Source organism: Berghia stephanieae, chromosome 6 (assembly GCF_034508935.2).
Source record: "Berghia stephanieae isolate SIO BIC M18660-M18661 chromosome 6, UCSD_Bste_1.3, whole genome shotgun sequence".
Classification (NCBI taxonomy): domain Eukaryota; kingdom Metazoa; phylum Mollusca; class Gastropoda; order Nudibranchia; family Aeolidiidae; genus Berghia; species Berghia stephanieae.
In genome coordinates, this window is record NC_088365.1 from 53,689,741 (window position 1) to 53,712,240 (window position 22,500).

Sequence of the window (22,500 nt, forward strand, 5' to 3'; positions counted from 1 at the left end):
TCACACACAGACACACACACAGACACACACACACACTCTCTCCCTCACACACGCACACATACACACAGACAAACACACACACACTGTCCCTCACACACACGCAACACACAAAATGTAGGACGACTTGATAGCCAAAGTCAAGGACTAAACACGCCGCTTGCATTCAAATCTACTGACCGGTGTCTTCTGGGAAACACGCGCCGAAATGCTAATAAGTAAAAAAAAAAAAAAATAAAATAAAAAAATATATATATAGCGCAATATCTACTAAACGTGCTCAAAGCGTTTTACAAAGGGTCCCTGACTAACAGCAACACGTAACATGTAGGACGATTCATGACGCCTGTTAGGCGATATTACAATGTTTTTTTCCGACAGAGACAACGCAGATAACGGCCCAGTACTCATTTTACACTCGAGTACAGTGAGAGAATGTGAGTAAAGAGCCTTTTCCGAGGACTCAACTATGTGCCGAGCGAGGATAGAACCCAGGACTTTCCGATCCGAAAGCAAGTGCCATACCACATACACCACATAGCCGTTTATCAACAGGTCCAGGTAGGCAGACCTGCCTAGGATTACGAAAACGTCGTATAATCACGAATTTTTCACTCCGGCTGCAGGACTGTAAATGTGTCTTTGGCCGTAGCCATCGTTAACTTCTTGCCTGACGGAAGAACCAACCAGGACTTATAGTTTGACGTCATTTTAAAGATTTGTACACAGTCTAGTGAGTTGTCGTAAGTGAGCTCAAGGAAACAAGTTATTCCATTGGTTTAACTATTGAATACAACTCACGATTTGTTTTTCTTTTGTGGCCAAAGACTTGTCTTTTGACGTCATTTTTTGGTCAGTGTCAGGCTATAGATAGTATGCGCTTGACTAAGAAGCTCACAACATTGCCATCCGGAAGTATAACGGACCAAACACACAAAACTATGTGAAACCTTAAACGTTTATATTCAGGTTAATACAGTTAAGTGAGAATAGATCATAAACGCGGATGGCAAAAAAAAATTTAAAAAAGAAAAAAAACAACAATAACCCCCCCCCCCCCAAAGATCTGAGTGACGTCAACTTCAGTCTATCTATAAGTTAACGATGGTTACGCTTTGACTTTGACTCAATAAATCTTACTGAAATGGGAACTCGTCATTCCAGACAACCTAAGGACTTTGAATCATTTTTGTTTTCATTTGATCACCCTGAGGAAAACGTTTAATTTGTAAGGCTATTTTTATCCCTTAATTCAGAAAAGTAAGTTGAGCAGGCACGTATGTCGATCATAACAAAACAAAACAAACAAAAAAAAAAAAAAATGAAGTGAGTAGAAAAGTGCCAGAAGAAAATAGAGAATAAAAACTTTGTGGCGATGGGGGTTCGAACCTACCGAGTGGTGGATAGCGTCGATTGCAGAGCGTCGCTCTTGCGGTCAGGCGGAGCTGTAACAGTAGGGTCAATGGTTCGAACCCCCAAAGTTACTTTTATTCTCTATTGTTCTCTGACACTTTTCAGCTCGCTTCATTTCTTGTTACTTTTTTGCCTTTTGAAACTACGAAATTCTGGCATTTGAAGTTGACAGCTCTGGGTAGGCCCTACAAGCCCCAGTCTTGATAACGTTGTCTCTGGGGTGCTTGCGTGCTTCCATGACTGTAGAAACTTTCGTTGTAAGAGTACTCAGACATGCCAACTAATACGAAAAAATTGCAAAATTACGAAATTTTGTCTCCACTTTCAGAACTTCATAAGCATCTCTCTACGTCAAAATTTTTATTCTCTATTGTCTTCTGGCACTTTTCTACTCACTTCATATCTTGTTGTTACCAACATAAGTGCCTGCTCCACTCACTTTTCTGAATTAAAAATTCACCCCATACACCGGAGCATACTCAATGTCTCAATCGTTTCTATGTTATATGTTTGTGTTGAGAATATTGGCTATTAAGCTTAACTGCTGGTCAAAATTACTTCGCGATGGTGGCGAACGAATCGGCGATCTCAAGAAGTGGGTGAGAGAGGGATCTAGAAATGACTTTGGGTTTGAAACGAATATTTTTGTGTTCGTGGATAGCTCACACGGTAGAGCCACGCTCTCACCTGCCAGGCGGAGTTGTCGTACCAATAAGGTCACAGGTTCAAACCCCACCACCGCCGCGAAAAAATTTTTTATTCTCTATTGTCTTCTGGCACTTTTCTACTCACTTCATATCTCTATGTCATTAAAACTTATTGAAAATGACAGTTGATGGATGCCACAATACATAATTATACGGATTTTGAAGTGTTATTTGATAATCACTGTGATGATAAATTGTTGAATTTTATAGTCTATAGCGACTACAGTTTTTGTCTCCTTTAGAAAGCGCGAAGTTGACGTCACTCAGGACTTTGTTATTGTTATTTGCCATCCATGTTTATGAGCAATTCTCACAAAACTGTATTATCGAGACTATAAAAGTTCAAGGTTACACATAGTTTTGTGGTTTGGTCCGTTATACTTCCGGATGACAATGTTGTGAGTGTCTTGGCCAAGCGCATACTATCAATCTGCGCTTGGCCAAGATGCTCTCAACATTGTCATCCGGAAGTATTATCGAGACTATAAAAATCCATGGTTACACTTAGTTTTGTGTGTTGGTCCGTTTACTCGTAAAGATAAGTGGCAAAATAATAATAACAAAGTCCTGAGTGAGTGACGTCAACTTCATTCTATCTTTAAAGTACGATTTTTAAAAATTTTCAAGTTGACATCCCCAGAGTACTCCACTCTCCTCTTGGAAAGAACAGAAAAACGCCGGTCCTCCTTTTAAGCTTGTAGTTTGTTTGTTTTTGTTTCCCAATTTTATCAGTTAAGTAAAGCAAGCCGGGTTACGCTCTGATTGATAACGTGTTCGTGTTGATGATGATGGCGTAAGTGTTTTGTTGCTATTGATAAATGGGTTTTGGACTTTAAATGGCGGCAGGCGGCAAGGTTGTAGTTCAAGTTACCAGGTGATGATATTCGAAAATATATAAGTAAATATAAATAAATGTAAATAAATATAAATAGATAAATAAATAAATAATAAATAATTATAAATAAATAAATAAATAAATGAATAAATAAATAAATAAATAAATAAATAAATAAATAAATAAATAAATAAATGAATATAATAATAAATAAATAAATAAATAAATAAATAAATAAATAAATAAATGAATAAAATAAATGAATAAATGAATAAAATAAATGAATAAATAAATAAATAAATGAATAAATGAATAAATAAATGAATAAATAAATAATAAATGAATAAATAAATAAATAAATAAATAAATAAATAAATGAATCAAATAAATGAATAAACAAACAAGTCATAGAGAAATGCCAAATCGTTTGAAAAAAAGTAAAGGCTAATTTTTCCAGTCTAAAATGTACGTAGACCGTCTGTCTATAAGTAAACATCATTCTCACTTTTCTTTTATCCCGCTCAAACCAATTTAGCAATTAGTCATTTCAAAGGAAAAAACAACTTGTCTTTCCAGTTTAACAACGAACACTTGTATATTTTGTGATATTGGTCTTAGATAGTTTGACTGTAAAATTAAAATATTTTAATTTTTCTATTTAATGTCCAAACGAAGCTAAAATGCCAAATCCAAATTTTCCCCCATACCAAACCGCTTTAAAATCATGCCAAGATTTTTTTTTTCTTTTTTATTTAAACCTGTTTTTTTTTTTACATCTTTTTTCTCCTTTATTTGGTATTAATCAGTTAACTGCCGTTTTTTGTGTTGTTTTTTTTTTTTTTTTTTGAAAAACGCTTATTTAAAAATTTGGCCAGAAAACTCCTTCCTTCAAATATCGACCAATTGAATTGACTCTAATCTTGGAATCTACACTTCCAAAAAACACTCAAACCTGGGGTTCTTTGACCGTTTTTGCCAAGATGACAGTAATTTAAATATATTAATATTTGAAGGACGAGTTTTCAGGCCATGTTGTCAAATACGTGTCTTTCACATTCTCTCACCGTACTCAGGTGTAAAATGGGTACCTGGCTGTTAAAAAGCGTTGTCTCTGTCGAAATAATTGTAATATTGTCTAACAGGTGTCATGCCTCGTTCTACAAGTTACATGTTGCTTTTGGTCAGGGGCCCCCTTGTAAAGCGCTTTGGGCACATTAAGTGGACATTGCTCTTTATAAAGCTCATGTTTTTGTTGTTGTTTGTTGATTTTTTTGTTCCTTTTCTTTGTTTTGTTATTGTTGCGTACGCTTATGGAGGACAGGACAGAATGGCGAAGACTTGAGGCTCATGTTGGGCGCCCCAAGGGGCGGCCTAAGTAAGTAAGTAAGTAAGTAAGTAAGTAAGTAAGTTGTTATTGTTGTTGTTGTTGTTGTTGTTATTGTTGTTGTTATTGGTATTACTGTTGTTATTGGTATAGTTGTTGTTTTGAGGTAATCTTACGTAGGAATTTTTGTTGACGTTTATGCTCGTAGTCCTACGCGTTCCATCTCCGTGCCGTGTGTTTACATAGAAAGTAGCTCCCTTTCATCGCGGTGTTAATATCCACCTTTCAACGGGACCAAATAAAATTACCACGCATGCGCACTGCACATTTGACTGTCTTATCATTGACTGTCTGTCTGGGAGAAGAAATGGAGCAAGTGTGTGTGTGTGTGTGTGTGTGTTTATGTGTGTGTGTGTGAATGTGTGTGTGTGTGAATGTGTGTGTGTATGTGTTTATGTGTGTGTGTGTGAATGTGTGTGTGAATGTGTGTGTGTGAATGTGTGTGTGTATGTGTTTATGTGTGTGTATGTGTGAATGTGTGTGTGTGTGTGTTTATGTGTGTGTGTGAATGTGTGTATGAATGTATGTGTGTATGTGTTTATGTGTGTGTGTGAATGTGTGTGTGTGAATGTGTGTATGTGTGTGTATGTGTGTATGTGTGTATGTATGTGTGTGCGTGTGTGTGTATGTGTGTGTATGTGTGTGAATGCGTGTGTGTGTATATATATATATATATGTGTGTATATATATGTGTGTGTGTGTGAATGTGTGTGTGTGAATGTCTGTGTGTGTTTATGTTTATGTGTGTATGTGTGTATATGTGTGTGTGTATGTGTGTGTATGTATATTGTGTGAGTGTGTGTTTATGTGTGTTTATGTGTGTGTATGTGTGTGTATGTATGTTGTGTGAGTGTGTGTTTATGTGTGTTTATGTGTGTGTATGTATGTATGTGTGTATGTGTGTTTATGTGTGTGTGTGTGTGTGTGTGTCGTATGTAGCGATAATCTCTCCTGCTCTAGTCGGGAGTCTTTCTCCGACCTGTCAACTCTCACCGATTTCCTAATTTCCTGCTATTAAAAACAAAACAAACAAAACAAACCCCCCCCCCCCCCCCCCAAAAAAAAAAAAAGAACCAAAAAAAAAACCCCCAAACAAAAACAAAAAAAAAAAAAACAACAAACAAACAAAAACAAATTTAAAAAAAAAAACAAAAAAAACAAAAAACAAACAAACCAAAAAAACACCAGCAAAACAAACAACCACATACCAACATTATCATCACCACAAACCACCACCATCACCACCACCACCACCACCACCACCACCAACACCACCATATTAAGATGCTGAAAATGGAATTTGTAGCCAGAAATATCAGACTTAAGTTGAGTTTATTTGCTTTATAAAGGAGAAGGAATATCATAATAATATTTTACTGTGCTAAATACCAACGTTTCATTTTGACCAGTTTAACTATAATTTGAGTTTTTAGCATCTGGTCAGAATAACGTTTTGTGACGTTTGGTCACATATTGTGTCTTAAAAGTTGGCATATCTTCAGTTTTTTTCTGACTCTAACCACCTTCCCCCCTCCCCCACTCCCCGACTATCTGTTGCTGACATGTGGTAGAGACAAGATGGCGAGCAGACAGGGTGGGGGGAACCCCTCAAAACGACTAGACACTCGGAAAAGAAGTTTACTCAATAAACAGCATTATCTACCCCCCAAAACAAGAACCAAAAAAAATAATAAAAAACCATTAAAAACAAAAAAAAAAAACAAAAAAGAAAAAAATACAAAAAACAAAAACAAAAAACAACCAAATTTTTCTTTTCTCAGACCATGTCTGGGTCAGATTATTTCCACATTAATGTTTTGAGAGAGAGAGAGAGAGAGAGAGAGAGAGAGAGAGAGAGAGAGAGAGATTAAGAGAGAGAGAGAAAGAGAGAGAGATAGATAGATAGATAGAGAGAGAGAGAGAGAGAGAGAGAAAGAGAGAGAGATAGATAGATCGATAGATAGAGAGAGAGAGAGAGAGAGAGAGAGAGAGAGAGAGAGAGAGAGAGAGAGAGAGAATTTGATTTACTTAATCATTTATTTATTCGTCTATCTATGTTATATTATTTATTTATAAACCTATGTATTTATTCAATTATTTATTCATCTAACAATAATATATTTATTTATTCATTTTATTTCTTGATCTATGTATTTATTCAATTATTTATTCATCTAACTATAATATATTTATTTATTCATAATATTAATTTAAAAAAAAATCCTTTTATTCATCTCATTGGGGGTATTAGGGTCTATTCCAAGGGAAGACTGGAATAACCAAGGCGTCAGCCGCAGTGCAGCGCCGCAAACTGAGCTAAGGCGATGTGACTTGCTCTGCTCAAGGCCACACAGCACAACGGGGAATCGAACTCAGGACTTTTAGATCCGGAAGCGAGTGTCGTACCACGAGACCATATAGCCTCACTATTATCCGTTTCACGCTATAGAAACCGGGATAAACTCCGGCTCCTCGGGGCTAATGGCTCTGAAGGACAACAGTTTTGTATATTTGTGGCTATAGGTGCTGTGCGCTTGGCAAAGAAACTCACAACATTGCCATCCGGAAATGAAACGGACCAACACACAAAACTATGTGTAACCTTGAACGTTTTTATAGTCTGGTTAATAAAGTATGGTGAGAATTACTCATAAACATGGATGGGGGATAAAATAATAAAAACCCGAGTGACGTTAACTTCGATCTATCTATAGATAGTATGCGCTTGGCTAAGAAGCTCACAACATTGCCATCCGGAAGTATAGCGGACCAACACCCAAAACTATCTGTAACCTTGTACGATTTTAGTCTGACTTATGCAGTTTAGTGAGAATTACTCATAAACACGGATGGCAAAAAGCAATAACAAAGACCAGAGTGACGTCAACTTCGTTCTATCTATAGATTCAAATTCTAACACCAATCTCATCCCGACCATAACACCGCTTCGATACGATGGGCTACACACATTTGATGACTAAGGGTAAATACTCCAACCATACCCAAAGATCATAATTCTTGAAGAAAAACCAGGAATAAAACATAAAAAGCTCTTTCGTTTTTCCTTTTTAACGCTTGAAGGATAATTTTTTTATCTACCATTCCGGTCTTGAGGCAGCTTCGCACTTACCTATCATAAATTTATTCCCTCCAGTCAATCAAAGGGCCCGCTCAGCGGAACACGGGGCGGAGTTAGGATTGATAACAGCAGCACAAAATATCCAAACTCAAAACCTACCTGCCGAAAATCTTCGACTACAGACACACGACGCAACACGCACATAATACAAGAGACGCGTTGAGGAAGGGACGCAACTCTGTCCGAACTTACAACACGACGCTACGCTACGCTCCCCTCTTTTTTAATCGGGAACGGGGGAATTTTGATTTTGAATGTGAATGTGAATGAGAAGGAAGAAGAAGAAGACAGTTGTTGTTGAGTCCGACACAGCTGTGTACCTACTACTATGCGTGCCGACTCCTTAGTTTTGAACTTGAATCGTTGGCGTTGAAAGCCCCTTGGGCTGTGTTATCGGTTGGTGTGTTTGTGTGTGTTAGTAATGTTGTTTTTGTTGTCGATGAGTTCAAAAACTGGACCCACGAGATTTCAAGTGTTGCTGCTGTGCTGGTTTAATTCGATATTTTGGATTATAAATTATAAAAAAGCAATTTTGGGATTTTCAAAGTTTTCTTTTCAATAACCGGATGTTGTATATTCTGAATATTTGATCGGATTATATTATTGATTTTTTTTATTGTGGAGGTGCGAAATTCGAATGCCTTCACTCACTCCCCTGTGTGTTTAGTTTTGATTCCGATGGACAGTCGAGTGCTTGTTTTGAATATGAACCAAAACGAAATGTCTGGATATCCAACATTCTTAGATTTTTCCCTGTCTAATATTAATATAATTTAAACTTAGGCACCCAAGAAACATATTATATTATAATTATATTTCCTTATTAAAAAAGCAATCAAACTTTTACTACCTGAGGCAAGCTAGGCAAGCAAAAAAGTTTCTGGGAGGCCTTCCGAAAGCTCCTACATCCCCAGTATTCTTGTTCGGGGGTTTGGGAGGGGGAAAACTTTTTTTATAATGTTATAGTGTGGGGTTTGGGAAGAAGGGGGGGGGGGAGACTTTTTATTTAAAAAAAAAAAAGTTTCCCCCCTCCCAAACCCCCTACCAGAACATTATAAAAACCAAGAATACTGGGGATGAAGGAGTTTTCGGAAGGCCTCCCAAGTTTCTGACTTCCCAAGGCCCAAGGCCAAGGCATGCATTTGGATATCAAATCTTACAAAACACACACACCAGGCCCATTGCAATTCCAGTCGTATAGTCGGATCTTTTATTATTATTTTTATTTTAAAACTGTGCAATTGACATTGAAGTTTAATTAAAGTAATAATACTATTAGGTCTAATAATAATAATAATGATGATGATGATAATATAAGGAATAATGTTGATGATGAAATAAAAGGAATAATGTTAATAATAATAATAATAATAATAATAATAATAATAATAATAATGATTATGATGATAATAATAGTACTGATAATAATAATAATAATAATAATAATAATAATAATAATAATAATAATAATAATAATAATAATAATAATAATAATAAATTGATAATAATAATAATAATAATGATAATAATAATAATAATAGTAATAAAAATGATGATAATATGTTATAGACGGGTCACATTCTTTTATGATTATACAGTTCAAGTTCAAAGGTTTATATTTATATATAGCCAATTGCCAACACAACTCGTGTATTAACATAGAATTTCCAAATATCAAATCAAAACAGCTGATATCAAGAATTAACCGAAGCAAACTATAAATACATATCTAAATAAATAAATGGAAGGACTTCCGTAGTTTCACAGCACGAGACTGGAGAGGGGATTTATTTATACTATCGGGGGGGGGGGGGGGGTGAGAGACCCCCCGAATCCACTCTTTTTGTTATCGGGGGAGACCTCCGATCCCCCCCCCCCCCTCTCTCTCTCTCTCTCTCTCCCCCCCCCCTTTAACCCTAACTAAAGATACCATAACCTGATGAAACATACTGTTTGTCAATCACTTGCAATATCGAAAGTGACGAGAAACACAGTAAGTTGTAAACACGAAAACCGCCTCAGCAAATTGTTTTTGAAATTAAAAAAAATTAAAGTAAAACAGACGAAAGTTGAGACTAAGGGTTCCATCGTCTCAAAACGGCAAATAAGTCGGGGTAAATCAAAACCGTAAATACAGTATTCACCAGATTCTAGCACGATCTTGAGAGAAGCCAAAAAGCGTGCTGGAATCCGAGCGTGCTGAAATCCGATGCTCAGGGAGGTAGCGACTGATTGTATAGATGATAACATTCGGTGACCCAACACCAGCGTGGTGTATTGGTGCTATGCGTGTAGGCAGAATACTACCAACATCCGCCAGCCAGATATAACGTACCAACACACAAGACTAGACTGTAACTATGATTTGAAATGATAAGAAATAATAACTTTGAGATTTCTTGTTATTGTTATGTAAGACTTTTTTGTTATGATTTATTTTCCGGCATTGCGAATATGAATTAATCCAAAGTTTCTTGCTTGCGGTTAAATAAATAACACATAGGCATGACGCGAGTTGTAAACTGTCAGAAGACAATGGAGAATAAAAACTTTGCGGCGATGAGGATTCGAACCTACGACCCGCCTGTTGCTACGACAGGACAACTCCGCCTGGCCACTAGAGGAACGCTCCGAATCGACGCCATATCCACCTGTGGTTGTACATCGAATACAATGACACGAAGCTCGTTCTTCCCCTCTTCTATTTCTATACGCTTAATAATAATAATAATAATAATAATAATAATAATAATAATAATAATAATAATAATAATAATAATAATAATAATAATAATGATGATAATAATAATAATATTAATAATAATAATATTAATAATAATAATAATAATAATAATAATAATATTAATAATAATAATAATGATAATAATAATAATAATAAAAATAATAATAATAATAATAATAATAATAATAATAATAATAATAATAATAATATTAATAATAATAATAATAATATATAATAATAATAATAATAATAATAATAATAATATGATAATAATAATAATAATAATAATAATAATAATAATAATATTAATAATAATGATAATAATAATAATAATACACATTTATATAGCGCTCATGCTCGTGTAAAACACAAGCTCTGGGCACTTTACAATATAAATATCAATTTTAAGTGAGAAAAATAAAATAATAATAATAATTCATAGCCAAATCAAGGATTCATAGAGTCAATAAAACAAATACAGTAAAAATGTGTCTTGAGATTCTTTTTAAAGGTAGGTAAAGACTTGCACTCCCTCAGACCACGTGGTAGTTCATTCCAAATCTTGGGGCCGAAACAAGCAAACGATCTATCACCAAATTTTGTTCTTGATCTTTTTTCCGAAATTTTCGTTTGGTCATTGCATGATCTTAAAGTGTAATTTTCAAATTTACACATGACCACGCTTGTGGAATAACCTACCACCTATCGATGTAAATTCAATCACCACGGAACAGTTTAGAGACAAGACTAATTCATTACTATAGGGAATGAGATTAGCGGAAGAGTAGTGTCCCTTGATTGGACGTCACCTTACAGAGAGAACGTCAATTTGGTTTTGAAGTGTCTCAAGCCGCTATCTACGGAAGCGAGGACGAGAGACGCAGTGCACGACCAACATGACGTTCTCTCTCTAATAACTTTTCCCCGGTACGTCACAGACTATGGATGTCGTAGTGACGTCCAATCAAGGGACGCTACCAATGCTATCTATACACTCTAGATTGCTATGGACGCTACTCTTCCGCTAATCTCATTCCCTATAGTAGTCAAATCAGTCTACTATAGATGTCACTGACACAAATACATCTTGAAGTGTAAAACATCAAGACGCCTACACATGCGACAATACACCAGAGGTGGTTTGAATATTAAGAGAAGATAGAAATAATTTTCTGCACCTTGTTCACACAAATCACAAGTAAACGGTTACGTTCCCAATATACAACGAACAACGAAGATCTGTCCTCAAACTCTGAAGGCAGATCTTCGTTTTCATCCCCGTCGTTCGTCGATCGTTGTAGTTTGGGAACGTAACCGTTAACATTCCAATAACCGATTTGGGACGACAGGTTACATATTCAGACCTGCCTAGCACCACGAAAAATTCGTAGTACTGTATTACGGATATTTGGTTCCAGCAACAGAATTGCATATCTGTTCTGTCTCTGATTCAATCAAACACGTTGAATTGAAAAGGGAAGTTTGGTCCCAGAAAACCTATATTTAGGATTTTGGAGAGTATTTTTTGATGACGCCTAGGGCAAGATATGCAATTATAAGGCTATTTTTAGAAGCGTTTCTTTTTTTTTTTTTCCTTTGTAGACTTAATTTTAAAAATTTCAATAACGCGGCCCTGCATTTGCTTGCTGTCTTGATCGTGTCACCAGCATTGCTATGTATAGGCTATAGAATAGGAAGCCCTCTGTTTGTCGTTAAACTCCGGATGGCAATGTTGTGAGCTTTTTTAGCCAACGCATACTACTACAGAAGATAATCTTCGGTCACCCAGCTCCAGCGTGCCATATAGAAGGAATCTATTCACGTCTGCTTCACCGCTTTGTTATTGTTTTTAGACTGCGGTTTTATGAGAAGTTCTCACTAAATTCTCTCAATCAGACTTTAAAGTTTCAAGGTTTTACAATCAGTTTTGTGTGATGGTACGGTATATCAGGTTTGCTGGTGTTGTGGGTATTATACCTAAACGCGTAACATCAAACTATTTAATTTTTGGCCTTTACGACAGCCAGACGTCTCATCGCTTGGATGCGATGGGTCACAATATGTTGTTGTTTTCTTGTTTTGTTCTTGTTCTTGTTGCTGTCGATGTTGTTTTGTTGTTGTTTTCGTTGCTGGTGCTTTCACTGTCTTTTCGACACGTACAGAAACGAATGTTTTATCCCGCCTATCTACTAATAATTTCTATCTATCTTATATATAATATATTAATTATCTTCAGTCGACGTATTTACAGGTATAAATGTTAAAATAAAATCAAAAGAAAACAAAGTTGATCCTCGACTTCCCCCCGTCTGCCTTCTGCCTACTGCCTACTACCGACTTTCAACCTACCGTCGATAAAAAAGATTGGTTCTTTGCGAGTCTTTCGAGTCGTTAAAATACTCTTAAATCTCGGTAAACATAATTATAGCCCCCTTCTCCCTCTCTCTCTCTCTCTCTCTCTCTCTCTCTCTCTCTCTCTCTCTCTCTCTCTCTCTCTCTCTCACACACACACCCACACACACACACACCCACACAAAGACACACGATAATTCTCGTTCTTGGGACTTCACAACGTCCCGTGCTTTTGAGAATTTTTGCCACGATTAGGGTCATTACAATCGATTGACGTTTGAAGGACGAGTTTTCTGGCCAAAATTTTTTTTTTTTTTTATCTTTAAAAAAAAAAGATTACGGACAGAAGAGTAGAATGAATTGAGAGAAAGTCTTTGTGATCAGATAAGAGTTAGGCTTTTAGGGGGGTGGGGGAGGATTACAATGTACCGCCACTTGCATTTACAAACTGTAAACATACGTGGTTGTTTCTTGTATTAAATGTGTGTTTTGTGTGTTAATATATATATATATATAATATTAATATATATATATATATTATATAATATATAATATATTACATATACTTTTACAATATTTTTTACAAATTAGAAAAAATTAATAATAAAAAAGATTATTCATCCCTAGGGAATTTGTCTCTAGGGTCCCATTCAAGAAGACTGTATAACCGGCATCAGCCGCAGTGCGGCGCCGCATATTGAGTAGGCGAGCAACTTGCTGAAGCCACACAGTGCAGTGTTGGATGATCGAACTCAGTACCTTCGGGTAGGAAACAAAGACTTACGCTGAGCACCTGCTCCTGATGACCTGGGCATTACAACGGTGCAAATAAAAACCTTAATTGTGGGCGCAGAATTGATAAAACTTGAATCCAAGTAGGACAACCACGTATATTTATTGTTTTGTTATTGAGAATTAAGCTTCTGGATTAACTGATCGCTCGCCAATAAACTTTTGTGGTCTTTGTGTGTTGACCTCGTGACCCCAAGAAGTCGTGGGAGGGACTCAAGATGCTTTCTTCAACCACTTTTTTATTTGGAGTGGTGGATGGCGTGGCGTCTATTGTAGTCAGGTCAGGTGGGGGGTGCCGTATCTAACGGGTCAAGATTCACCCCCATGCCGTAAAAATTTTTTTCTTTGTCTCTTGTATGCCTTTCGGCTTTCTAGCACTGTTTCCTACACGCTTTCAGGGGGGGATCCTGGCCTCCAAGTGGGCAAGGTGGCACTTAATGTGTCTTCTATCCCTTATGTCTGTTTCCCAATTTGCTTTCTGTCTGTCTTGGAATGAGATTACTTGGTTTTGCCCTGGCCGTGTGCTTCGCGAAGTCCTGGTTTAAGTTTGAGAGTTTGCCAAGATGAGAGTCATTTAAGTCGATAGATATTTTGAAGACGAGTTTATTGGCCAAATTTTAAATATGGGTTTCAGAGATACGCAGTATAGTGTTTCTAGACGTCCTTTTTTTTTTTTTTTTTTTTTTTTTTTTTTTTTAGCTCTTGAAGAGTTGGGCTCTTTCAGGCTGCCTACTATAAGAATACCTCGTAGAATTACGAAATTGGCTCAAATTCAGAACTTCATAGCAGCTAAGTCATTAAGTCATATTAAACATGAAAGTTGATACCAGAGTACATATTTTAGAGGATTTTAAAGTGTTATGTATTCCTTGTGAGGGTAAATTGTTTATTTTTAACATAGTCTGTACCGTAATCAAGGGACTGAACCGTGTAAAATGGCAAAAATTATCTCCCTTAGTCATTACCGCAAACTCTCTCTAATAACCAGTTATTATCTCCTAAGAAATACGAATTTTTTAAATTTCAAGTTGGCAGGTCTGCGCTGTGTGCTTATCTGTGCCTTACTTGTTTGTTGTTTTTGATGTTTGGGATTAAGATCTCACAGAAAAAAAAAACATTTGATATCATAGAATATATTATTTTATATCACAGACGATTCAACGGATCTTTTCTTGTGTGGATTACATGATATATTCTATAATATATATTTCATGACTCCGGATTATAACAACTCGGATAATTGGGTCATCGGGAATGATGATAATTAATAAATTAATTAATTAATGGTGAAACATCTTGAAATGGCATCCATTCATAATGACGTCATCATGTCTCATATTTTAGATCATTGTGGTCCGGTGTGTATTGGTAGAAGTGTGTTATTTCTTTGGATTTAGGATTATTTGTCTGAAATCACATTGTGTGTGTTGTGTGTGTGTACTTGTTCGTTGGTGGGTTTTGAAAGCAAAAAGATATTGGATATAAGGCACCGAACCATGGCAACGGGGGGTATTTCGGCGCCAGATAAGGCCAGCACTTCCAAAAATGGATCGAAGAAGTTACACAAAGCTATCACCTTCTCTACGGATGACCCAACAGTCAGGGTGAGGGGTTGGCTCAGTTATATATTGTAGTTATTTATTTATTTATTTATTTATTATGGTGATGATGATGATGATGATTGATGATTGATGATTGATTATATATGATGATTATTATTATTATTATTATTATTATTATTATTATTATTATTATTTGGTTTGTTTTGTTTTCATCACTGATTCGAATAAATCAGTTGATATTTTTAAGGAGAAAGAAAAAAAAGGAGAGAGAGAGAGAAGAGAGAGAGAGAGAGAGAGAGAGAGAGAGAGAGAGAGAGAGAGAGAGAGAGAGAGAGAGAGAGAGAGAGAGATTTCTTTTATTTTTATTCCCCCGCAAATATTGGTGGTTCTCAAATAATTGAGTTTTTAACATTCAAACGGAGCTAATGAAGTATATCCATGCCTATGTATTAACAGTAGATTTTGACCATCAAAACTTAATAATTTGTGATCACACCCTCACACTGCTCGCAACTATTGGTTGTTTATAAAGTTAACGTGAATGAAATCGACCTCTATCATTGTATGTTTTATACCGCCAGATGGTGACTAGTTACAAAGTTTTGATCAATTAAACGGTAATTTATACATAATTCTGTGTAGTTCATTGACACGGTTGACAGAGGATTCTTGACAATACCAGAATAAAAACTGTGTGCTTTGCTGTGCTCCAATCCTACCATGTTTACATATGACGTTGTCGAGGGGCTGGTATCTACTGTTAATGAGGATTATATACAGTGTAGTCACTTCTTTATTTTTTTGTTTGAAATCTTTGAGAACACTCGAAATTACAGAGTGTCAATAGAAGTAAGCACGCTTGGCGGGGGGGGGGGGGGGTGCTGCTGAGCCTTGGATCGTGAAATATAGGAGTGAAAATGTAGAAGTTTCGGATCGGAGCAATGCAGATAATGGACGTTTTGGGTACAAACACTTCATCAGCATATCAATAAACAAATGATCTTGGAAAACAAATAAAGTATTTTATTTGATTTCCACGTTATTTTGCTTAATTGTTGTGCTGATGAAGTGTTGACCCAAACTCTTGTCTGCATTGCTCCCATCCGAAGCCTCTACATGTTCACTCTTTCATTAGAACATTAACGATAATTTATCACTACAATCGCCCTTGAAGTGAAGGTGAGTGCAGTAAAAATGGGACTTACAGGCAGTCATTCAAAATTTTCCTCCTTTTTAAAAAACTTTTTGTCACCATCAAAAAAGAAAAACAAAACAAACTTGATCTTTTATATAGCAATCCACAAACGGCTCAACGTTACAAGTGTCCTGGCCAACAGCAACACGTAACATGTATAACGAGACATGACGCTTATTAGGCGATATTATAATTTTTTTTTCCGACAGAGACAACACTGTTAACGGCCAGGTACTCATTTTACACCCGAGTACGGTGAAAGAATGTAATATGAGTAAAGAGCCTTTTCCAAGGAGTCAACCATGCGCCGAGTGAGGCTCGAACCTAGGACCTTCCGACCCGGAAGCGAGTGTCATACCACTAGACCACATTATCGCCCACCGTCAGCACTGATTATAATGATTATTGTTTTCCAACAGAGATTAGCAGATAGAATGTGTTACATTATCTAGGGTAAAGACAAGGGGAATCGACAGAGACAAACGATGCATGTCATAAAGTGTCAATTTTATGGCATTTTATCAGATAAGATAAGGTTGATGGTGAAAATAGAAAGTTGTGGAAATTAGAAACAAAGCTTATCCGATCCTCATACTTAAACGATAGCAGGGGTCCGGATAGCTCAGTTGGTAGAGCACTCGCCTCACGGGCAAAGGGACCAAGATCGATCCCGTATGCCGTCTACAAATTTGTTATTTTTCTGACCCCCCCCCCACCCCCCGTCCTCCCTGCAGTGATTGGGTAGGTGAGTCTGTTAAATCTGTCGGAAAGTACTTTGCGACCTAAAGTAATTGCTATTGTCCGTTTCACGGTGATAAAACCGGGATAAGCTCTGGCTCCACGGGCCTAATGTCTTCGAAGGACAACTTTTTTTCTTCTCTTCTACTTTTACTATAGATAGAATGAAGTTGACGTCACTTCATACTATCTAGTGACGCGGAACCATTAATAGGCCAATGGAGCTGTTTCTTTAACTACGTGAAATGGATAATATCAATTACTTACTACCCTTTGGATATGTCGCTAGTATATCGCTAAGTACTTTCCGCCAGATCTAACATACCCAGCTACCCAATCACTGCTGGGTGGACATTGACGAATAGCTCTGGCCTTTTTTTCTAGTCTGTAAATTTTTACAATAATGACTAGAAATCATCATTTATCCTTATCTCACCCCTCCAGGATTATACGTCAGCCCTTCGGGCCAACGACCATCTCCATGGCAACGAGGATAACAACCACGGATTTACGGATAGCACCCGGATGTGCACCAAGTGTGAATCGTGCCCGGGACTGAGTCTTCACTACTGGAGGTAAGTACATAGAACATACTACCTAAAGCCACCTGTCTGCGTAACGAGCGTCTTTGTCTTTCAGTCAGTGACATGTATATGAAGTCCTAGCTTTCTGTCTTTCTGACCTACTCCATGCCCTCTCTCGACACATGCCCTTTCGCCGGGGATGTAACGTGGAAATTAGGGCCATGCACCAACTCCTTGTTCTTCCAAACCCGTTGTTGCTTTCAGTCGCTCTGACCTACTCCATGCCCTCTCTCGACACATGCCCTTTCGCCGGGGATGTAACGTGGAAATTAGGGCTATGCACCAACTCCTTGTTCTTCCAAACCCGTTGTTGCTTTCTGCTCTTTTCCAGAACTAGGCAATTTCGTGTCTCTTCCCACAAGTCTTCTCGTTATCATTATATTTACTCTCTTGACCATGATCTTTAGGCACTTATATAGATCAATATCCACTAAACGTGCTCAAACCGTTTTACAAAGGGTCCGTAGCTAACAGCAAAATGTAATACGCAGGACGAGACATGACGCCTGTTAGGCGATATTGCACATTTTTGGGGGACAGAGACAACATTCTCCACTTGTCCATGAATGAGGCGACTTCCTTTACCGTGATATATGGAAGGTCCAGGATTCGAGTCCTGCCCTGAGCAGCGGATAGTTGAAGGAAAAGACTCTTTACCTATTCTCTCATTGTACTCGGTGGTAAAATGTTCTTGGGCGTAATCAGAGTTGTCTCTGTCAGAAAGAAAAAATATATTATCACTTAACAGGCGTCTTGTCGCGTTCTGTATGTATTGTGTTACTGTTGGCGAGGGCGACGTGTATAGCGCTTTGAGCAGGTTTTATGAATTTTGCGCTATGCGAATGCTCAAATGTCAAAAATGTTTCTTTTTCCGTCCCGAAAGAACGAAAATGTTTTTGGCAGGATTTTGTTATTTATCTCTATTGTTTACTCTCGCCCCCCCCCCTCTCTCTCTCTCTCTCTCTCTCTCTCTCTCTCTCTCTCTCTCTCTCTCCCCCACATACATCAAGGGGAGGTAATCGAGTGTCAAAATATTTAGAGTTGTCTCAATGCGTGCCTCGTTGCTGACAATTTGATTATCCAGTGTTTTGACGTTTTGATAACAAGGCACAACATCTACTGCACTATCCGCCATCGTCATCATCATTATCATCATCATTATCACCACCACGACCACCACCACCATCATCATTATCTTCATCATCACCGTCATCGTGGCTATCTAACCAGTAATAATATAGTTATCATTCCTATTGTTGTTTTTGTTGTTGTAAGGACCACAAACATTTCACCTCTCTAACCCCCCCCCCCCCCACCCCCTTTCGTCCAAACAGAACAAAAGGCCCCTATTATCATATTATCATTTCTAACCCTACATTAATCTATTATAAATAATCTTTTTCTTTTTATACTTAGATATATTTATTTATTTACATCAATACTCATATTATACATTATAGGTATTATTTTCCTACCTGTCTCGTAACTGCTTATTCTGTATTCAAACCTTTTCATTCGTTCATTTCTCCACCCCTTCTCATTATCTTCTCTCTCTCTCTGTCTCTCTCTCTGTCTCTCTCTCTCTCTCTCTCTCTCTCTCTCTCTCTGTTTGTTTTCAGCATCTCTAAGATTCTATCAAATCACATTGTTGGGCCTGTACATGCCTTTGTGTTTTCATCATAACATTTCATGTTTTTTAAATTTATATATTAAAAAAAAATATTATATATTTTTTAGGAATTCCACGTTTTTTACGAATTGCATACATAAAGACCATTCAGTGACGACGCATCAAAAGACAATGGGCGAATTTTGTACCCCATGGCCTGTATCTGCCGTATTCTTTAATTAAAAAACCCCCAACAAAACACGTATTTAAAAATTTTGACCAGAAAACTCGTCATTCAAATATCGATCGGTTTAAATGACTCTCATCTTGGTAAAAAATTCTCAAACCTGGGACTCCCTGAAGACTTCGCAAGTCCCTGGTTTTGATATTTTTTGCCAAGACGAGGGTCATTTTGATCGATTGATATTTGAAGGACGATTTTTCTGGCCCAAATTTTAAGTAAGCGTTTCATTTCTATACTGATAGGTATGTAATTATAGAGTATTTATTGATAATAGCAGGCGACGTGGGTGTAATAACATATGATGGCGTTATTAACCCATGTCGTACCGCCCCTGCGATATTAACTCTTTAACCCTAATCGCCCGGTGACACGATAGATATAATATCGGCCCAATGAAATGATGGCTGGCGTCTGCTGTACGAATTGAATGAATACGGTACGGGGGTCATCCTTCAATGCCAACTCAACGCCGTTGGTATGTGGATTTTATCCATGAAATTGAAATTGGTATTGAAAAGACCCCCCCCCCCCTTTCCCCTATACTCTCTTCTCCCCCTTCCTCCTCCTCATATCTTTCTCTTTCTTCCTCCACCTCCCCCCTCTCTCTTTTTTCCCCTTCTCTCTTTATCTCTTCCTCTGTGACTACCCATCTCCCTCTCCCAATTTGTTCCCCCCCCCCCCCCTTTGGAAGTGTGTATATTATTGTGTTTGTGTGTGTTTACAAGTGTGTGTGTAGTGTGAGTGTGTGTGTGTGTGTGTAGTGTGAGTGTGTATTCCTATTTTGTGCATGGACACGCATGGACAAACCCGTCCAAGTCAATTTGGATTACTGTCTGTTCCGTTCGTAACCAGCTGTGATGACACTATGACGGGGTTTCTCTCTCTCTCTCTCTCTCTCTCTATCCTCTCTCTCTCTCTCTCTCTGTCTCTCTAGCTCATTCTTTCTCAGACTCTCTTTCTCTCCCTCCCTCCCTCTCTCTTTCTCTCTCTCTATAGCTCTCTATTTGACCCTATATTGGTCTCTCTCTCTCTCTCTCTCTCTCTCTCTCTCTCTATCTCTCTCCCTTCTACGCCCTGAAGACTCAAGCACAGACAGGGTTATTTTGTCTTTGCTTTGGCAGACACTGCAATTCTCATTTTGACTCATTGGAAGTTTCTGGAATTTTGATTTTTGTTTTGCGTTCACTTCGAATTTTAAGATCAAGTTGTAATCTTCTTGTTTTTGTTTTTCTGTGAATACAACTCAAATACAAACCAATATGAAAAAACAGGACACATGATCTGAACCAAACCAGAACGAAAGCAAACCAAAGCAATCTGAAAGTGGGTGATTGAATCACTGACTGAATGAATAAATAGATAAATGAATAAAAAATAGATAAATATATACATAAATAAATAAATGAATACATAAATAAATGATCTGATAAATATAACAGATGAATGAATAAATGAATATAATTAAACACAAATCTACAGTGATCTCTGCAGGTGTTTAATAAACGCATTTATTTTTCAGCCAGAAATAGTCACTTGAGCGAATATTATTATTTTCTAATTTCTTATAAATGACAATGACGCTGATGGCCAAACGTAACGTTGTTTTGTCAGGGTTTTGTGAAACAACATTGAGTATGGAAGAAAACGGAGGGTAGTGATCAAGAAACTCTGGGCAAGGCACCCAATACAAATTTTCAGAACAGGTGTGAATATACATACCCGGCTATAATATGCAATGATGTAGAGATACATTTGTGTAGGCACTTTATAGGCGACAGGTACTCTGCCTGTGAAATTAGAGAAGATATAGTAGGCTATATTATGACCCAAGGGGTGGATTATGGAGGCAGGCAACTTTAGGCACACTAATCATAATACAAGCAGTTCAAATGGCATATTTAAAGCGCTTATATATATATATATATATATATATATATATATATATATATATATATATAATTTTTATCCTTTCTCAACGTACTGATTGAATGTTATTCTTCACAACTTCTCTGCGTTGCATACTTTGGTTGATGTGAGCAGCTCGCAGAGTTAATTGTGTGGTTAAGTGTTTGTTGTTTTAACTACCGGTATTTAGTTTTAGTTTTCACTGGAATATCACAGGAGGCCCCTGATCGTCGTCGTCGTGGTTGTTGTTGAATCGTTCACCTCTCGATAAGAGCCGCCACTGCCAATGGCCTCCAGTGTCGACGTGGGACAAAGCCCCCGTTTGTCTGGGCTGCGAGCCGCCCCTGCACGTGTGTGCTGCATCCTCGAGGTGGAGGGCCAGGTAACATTGTTTACTGTTGGAGTTTAATTTCCTTGTCATTTATTTCTGTAAGTATTTCAAGTGTCGGCCCTTGCAGAACACGTGGGCCTTGTTGTGTGTCGATTCTACGAAGCACATGTACTTGAAGATCATCCTCCCCCTCATTCCTTCAAAGTTTTTAAGTTCATATCGTTTTCCGTCACTGAAAAAGAGCTTTAATTCGGTTTTAGATATTCTTTTGGGGGAAAATTGTCTTGTTCGAAACAAGAGTCGAGAGAGAGAGAGAGAGAGAGAGAGAGAGAGAGATACCTAGAGAGAGAGAGAGAGAGATACCTAGAGAGAGAGATACCTAGAGAGAGAGAGAGAGAGAGAGAGAGAGAGAGAGAGAGAGAGAGAGAGAGAGAGAGAGAGAGAGAGAGAGAAAGACTGTTCCCTATTTTTCATGACTTCATCCTGGCGCATGTATTGTAATTGTTGTTTGTTGTCGTCGTCGTTGTTATTGATGTTGTTGTGGCTTGTTTTTTTTACAAATGTTTCTTGTGATGATATTGTTTTTTTCATTTTGGTTTGAGGAGTGTTATTGTTATTGTTGTTGTTGTTTATAATATCATTACCGTTGGTATAGAAATGCTGCATGTAAGTGTAATCTCTTGTAGCAGATACGCATACCATTGGTATTACAAAGTTGATTAATTCATCTGATGATTTGCAAGGCGCTCCTGATTATCTCCCCCTTGCCTAAGACGTTGAACGTCTCACGGGTTTGAGGGACGTCCCATATGATGGAAGTGTTTGCGGTTTGGGTTGTGGTTTTTACTTCGGTAATGAAACTAGACCTGAGGATTGTACGATATTGTGCCATTTCTCTAGAAAATTCCTTTGGGGGTGGGGTAGGGGAGGGGGGGGGGGTGGATTGTCCTTGTACGATGTCCAGATGCCT

The 22,500-nt window shown here is 37.5% G+C and overlaps 1 protein-coding gene across 1 annotated transcript in view; it reads left to right on the forward strand.

Moving 5' to 3' along the window:
* Positions 1 to 14,173: 14,173 nt before the first annotated feature.
* The window catches only part of LOC144975266 (uncharacterized), a 221,062-nt gene continuing 212,735 nt past the window's right edge, over positions 14,174 to 22,500 (forward strand). The window contains exons 1-2 of the mRNA XM_078919190.1: positions 14,174 to 14,966; positions 17,302 to 17,432. Coding sequence (XP_078775316.1) covers positions 14,859 to 14,966; positions 17,302 to 17,432 — 239 coding nt within the window. The 5' untranslated portion in view covers positions 14,174 to 14,858. The remainder of the gene's footprint in view (positions 14,967 to 17,301; positions 17,433 to 22,500) is intronic.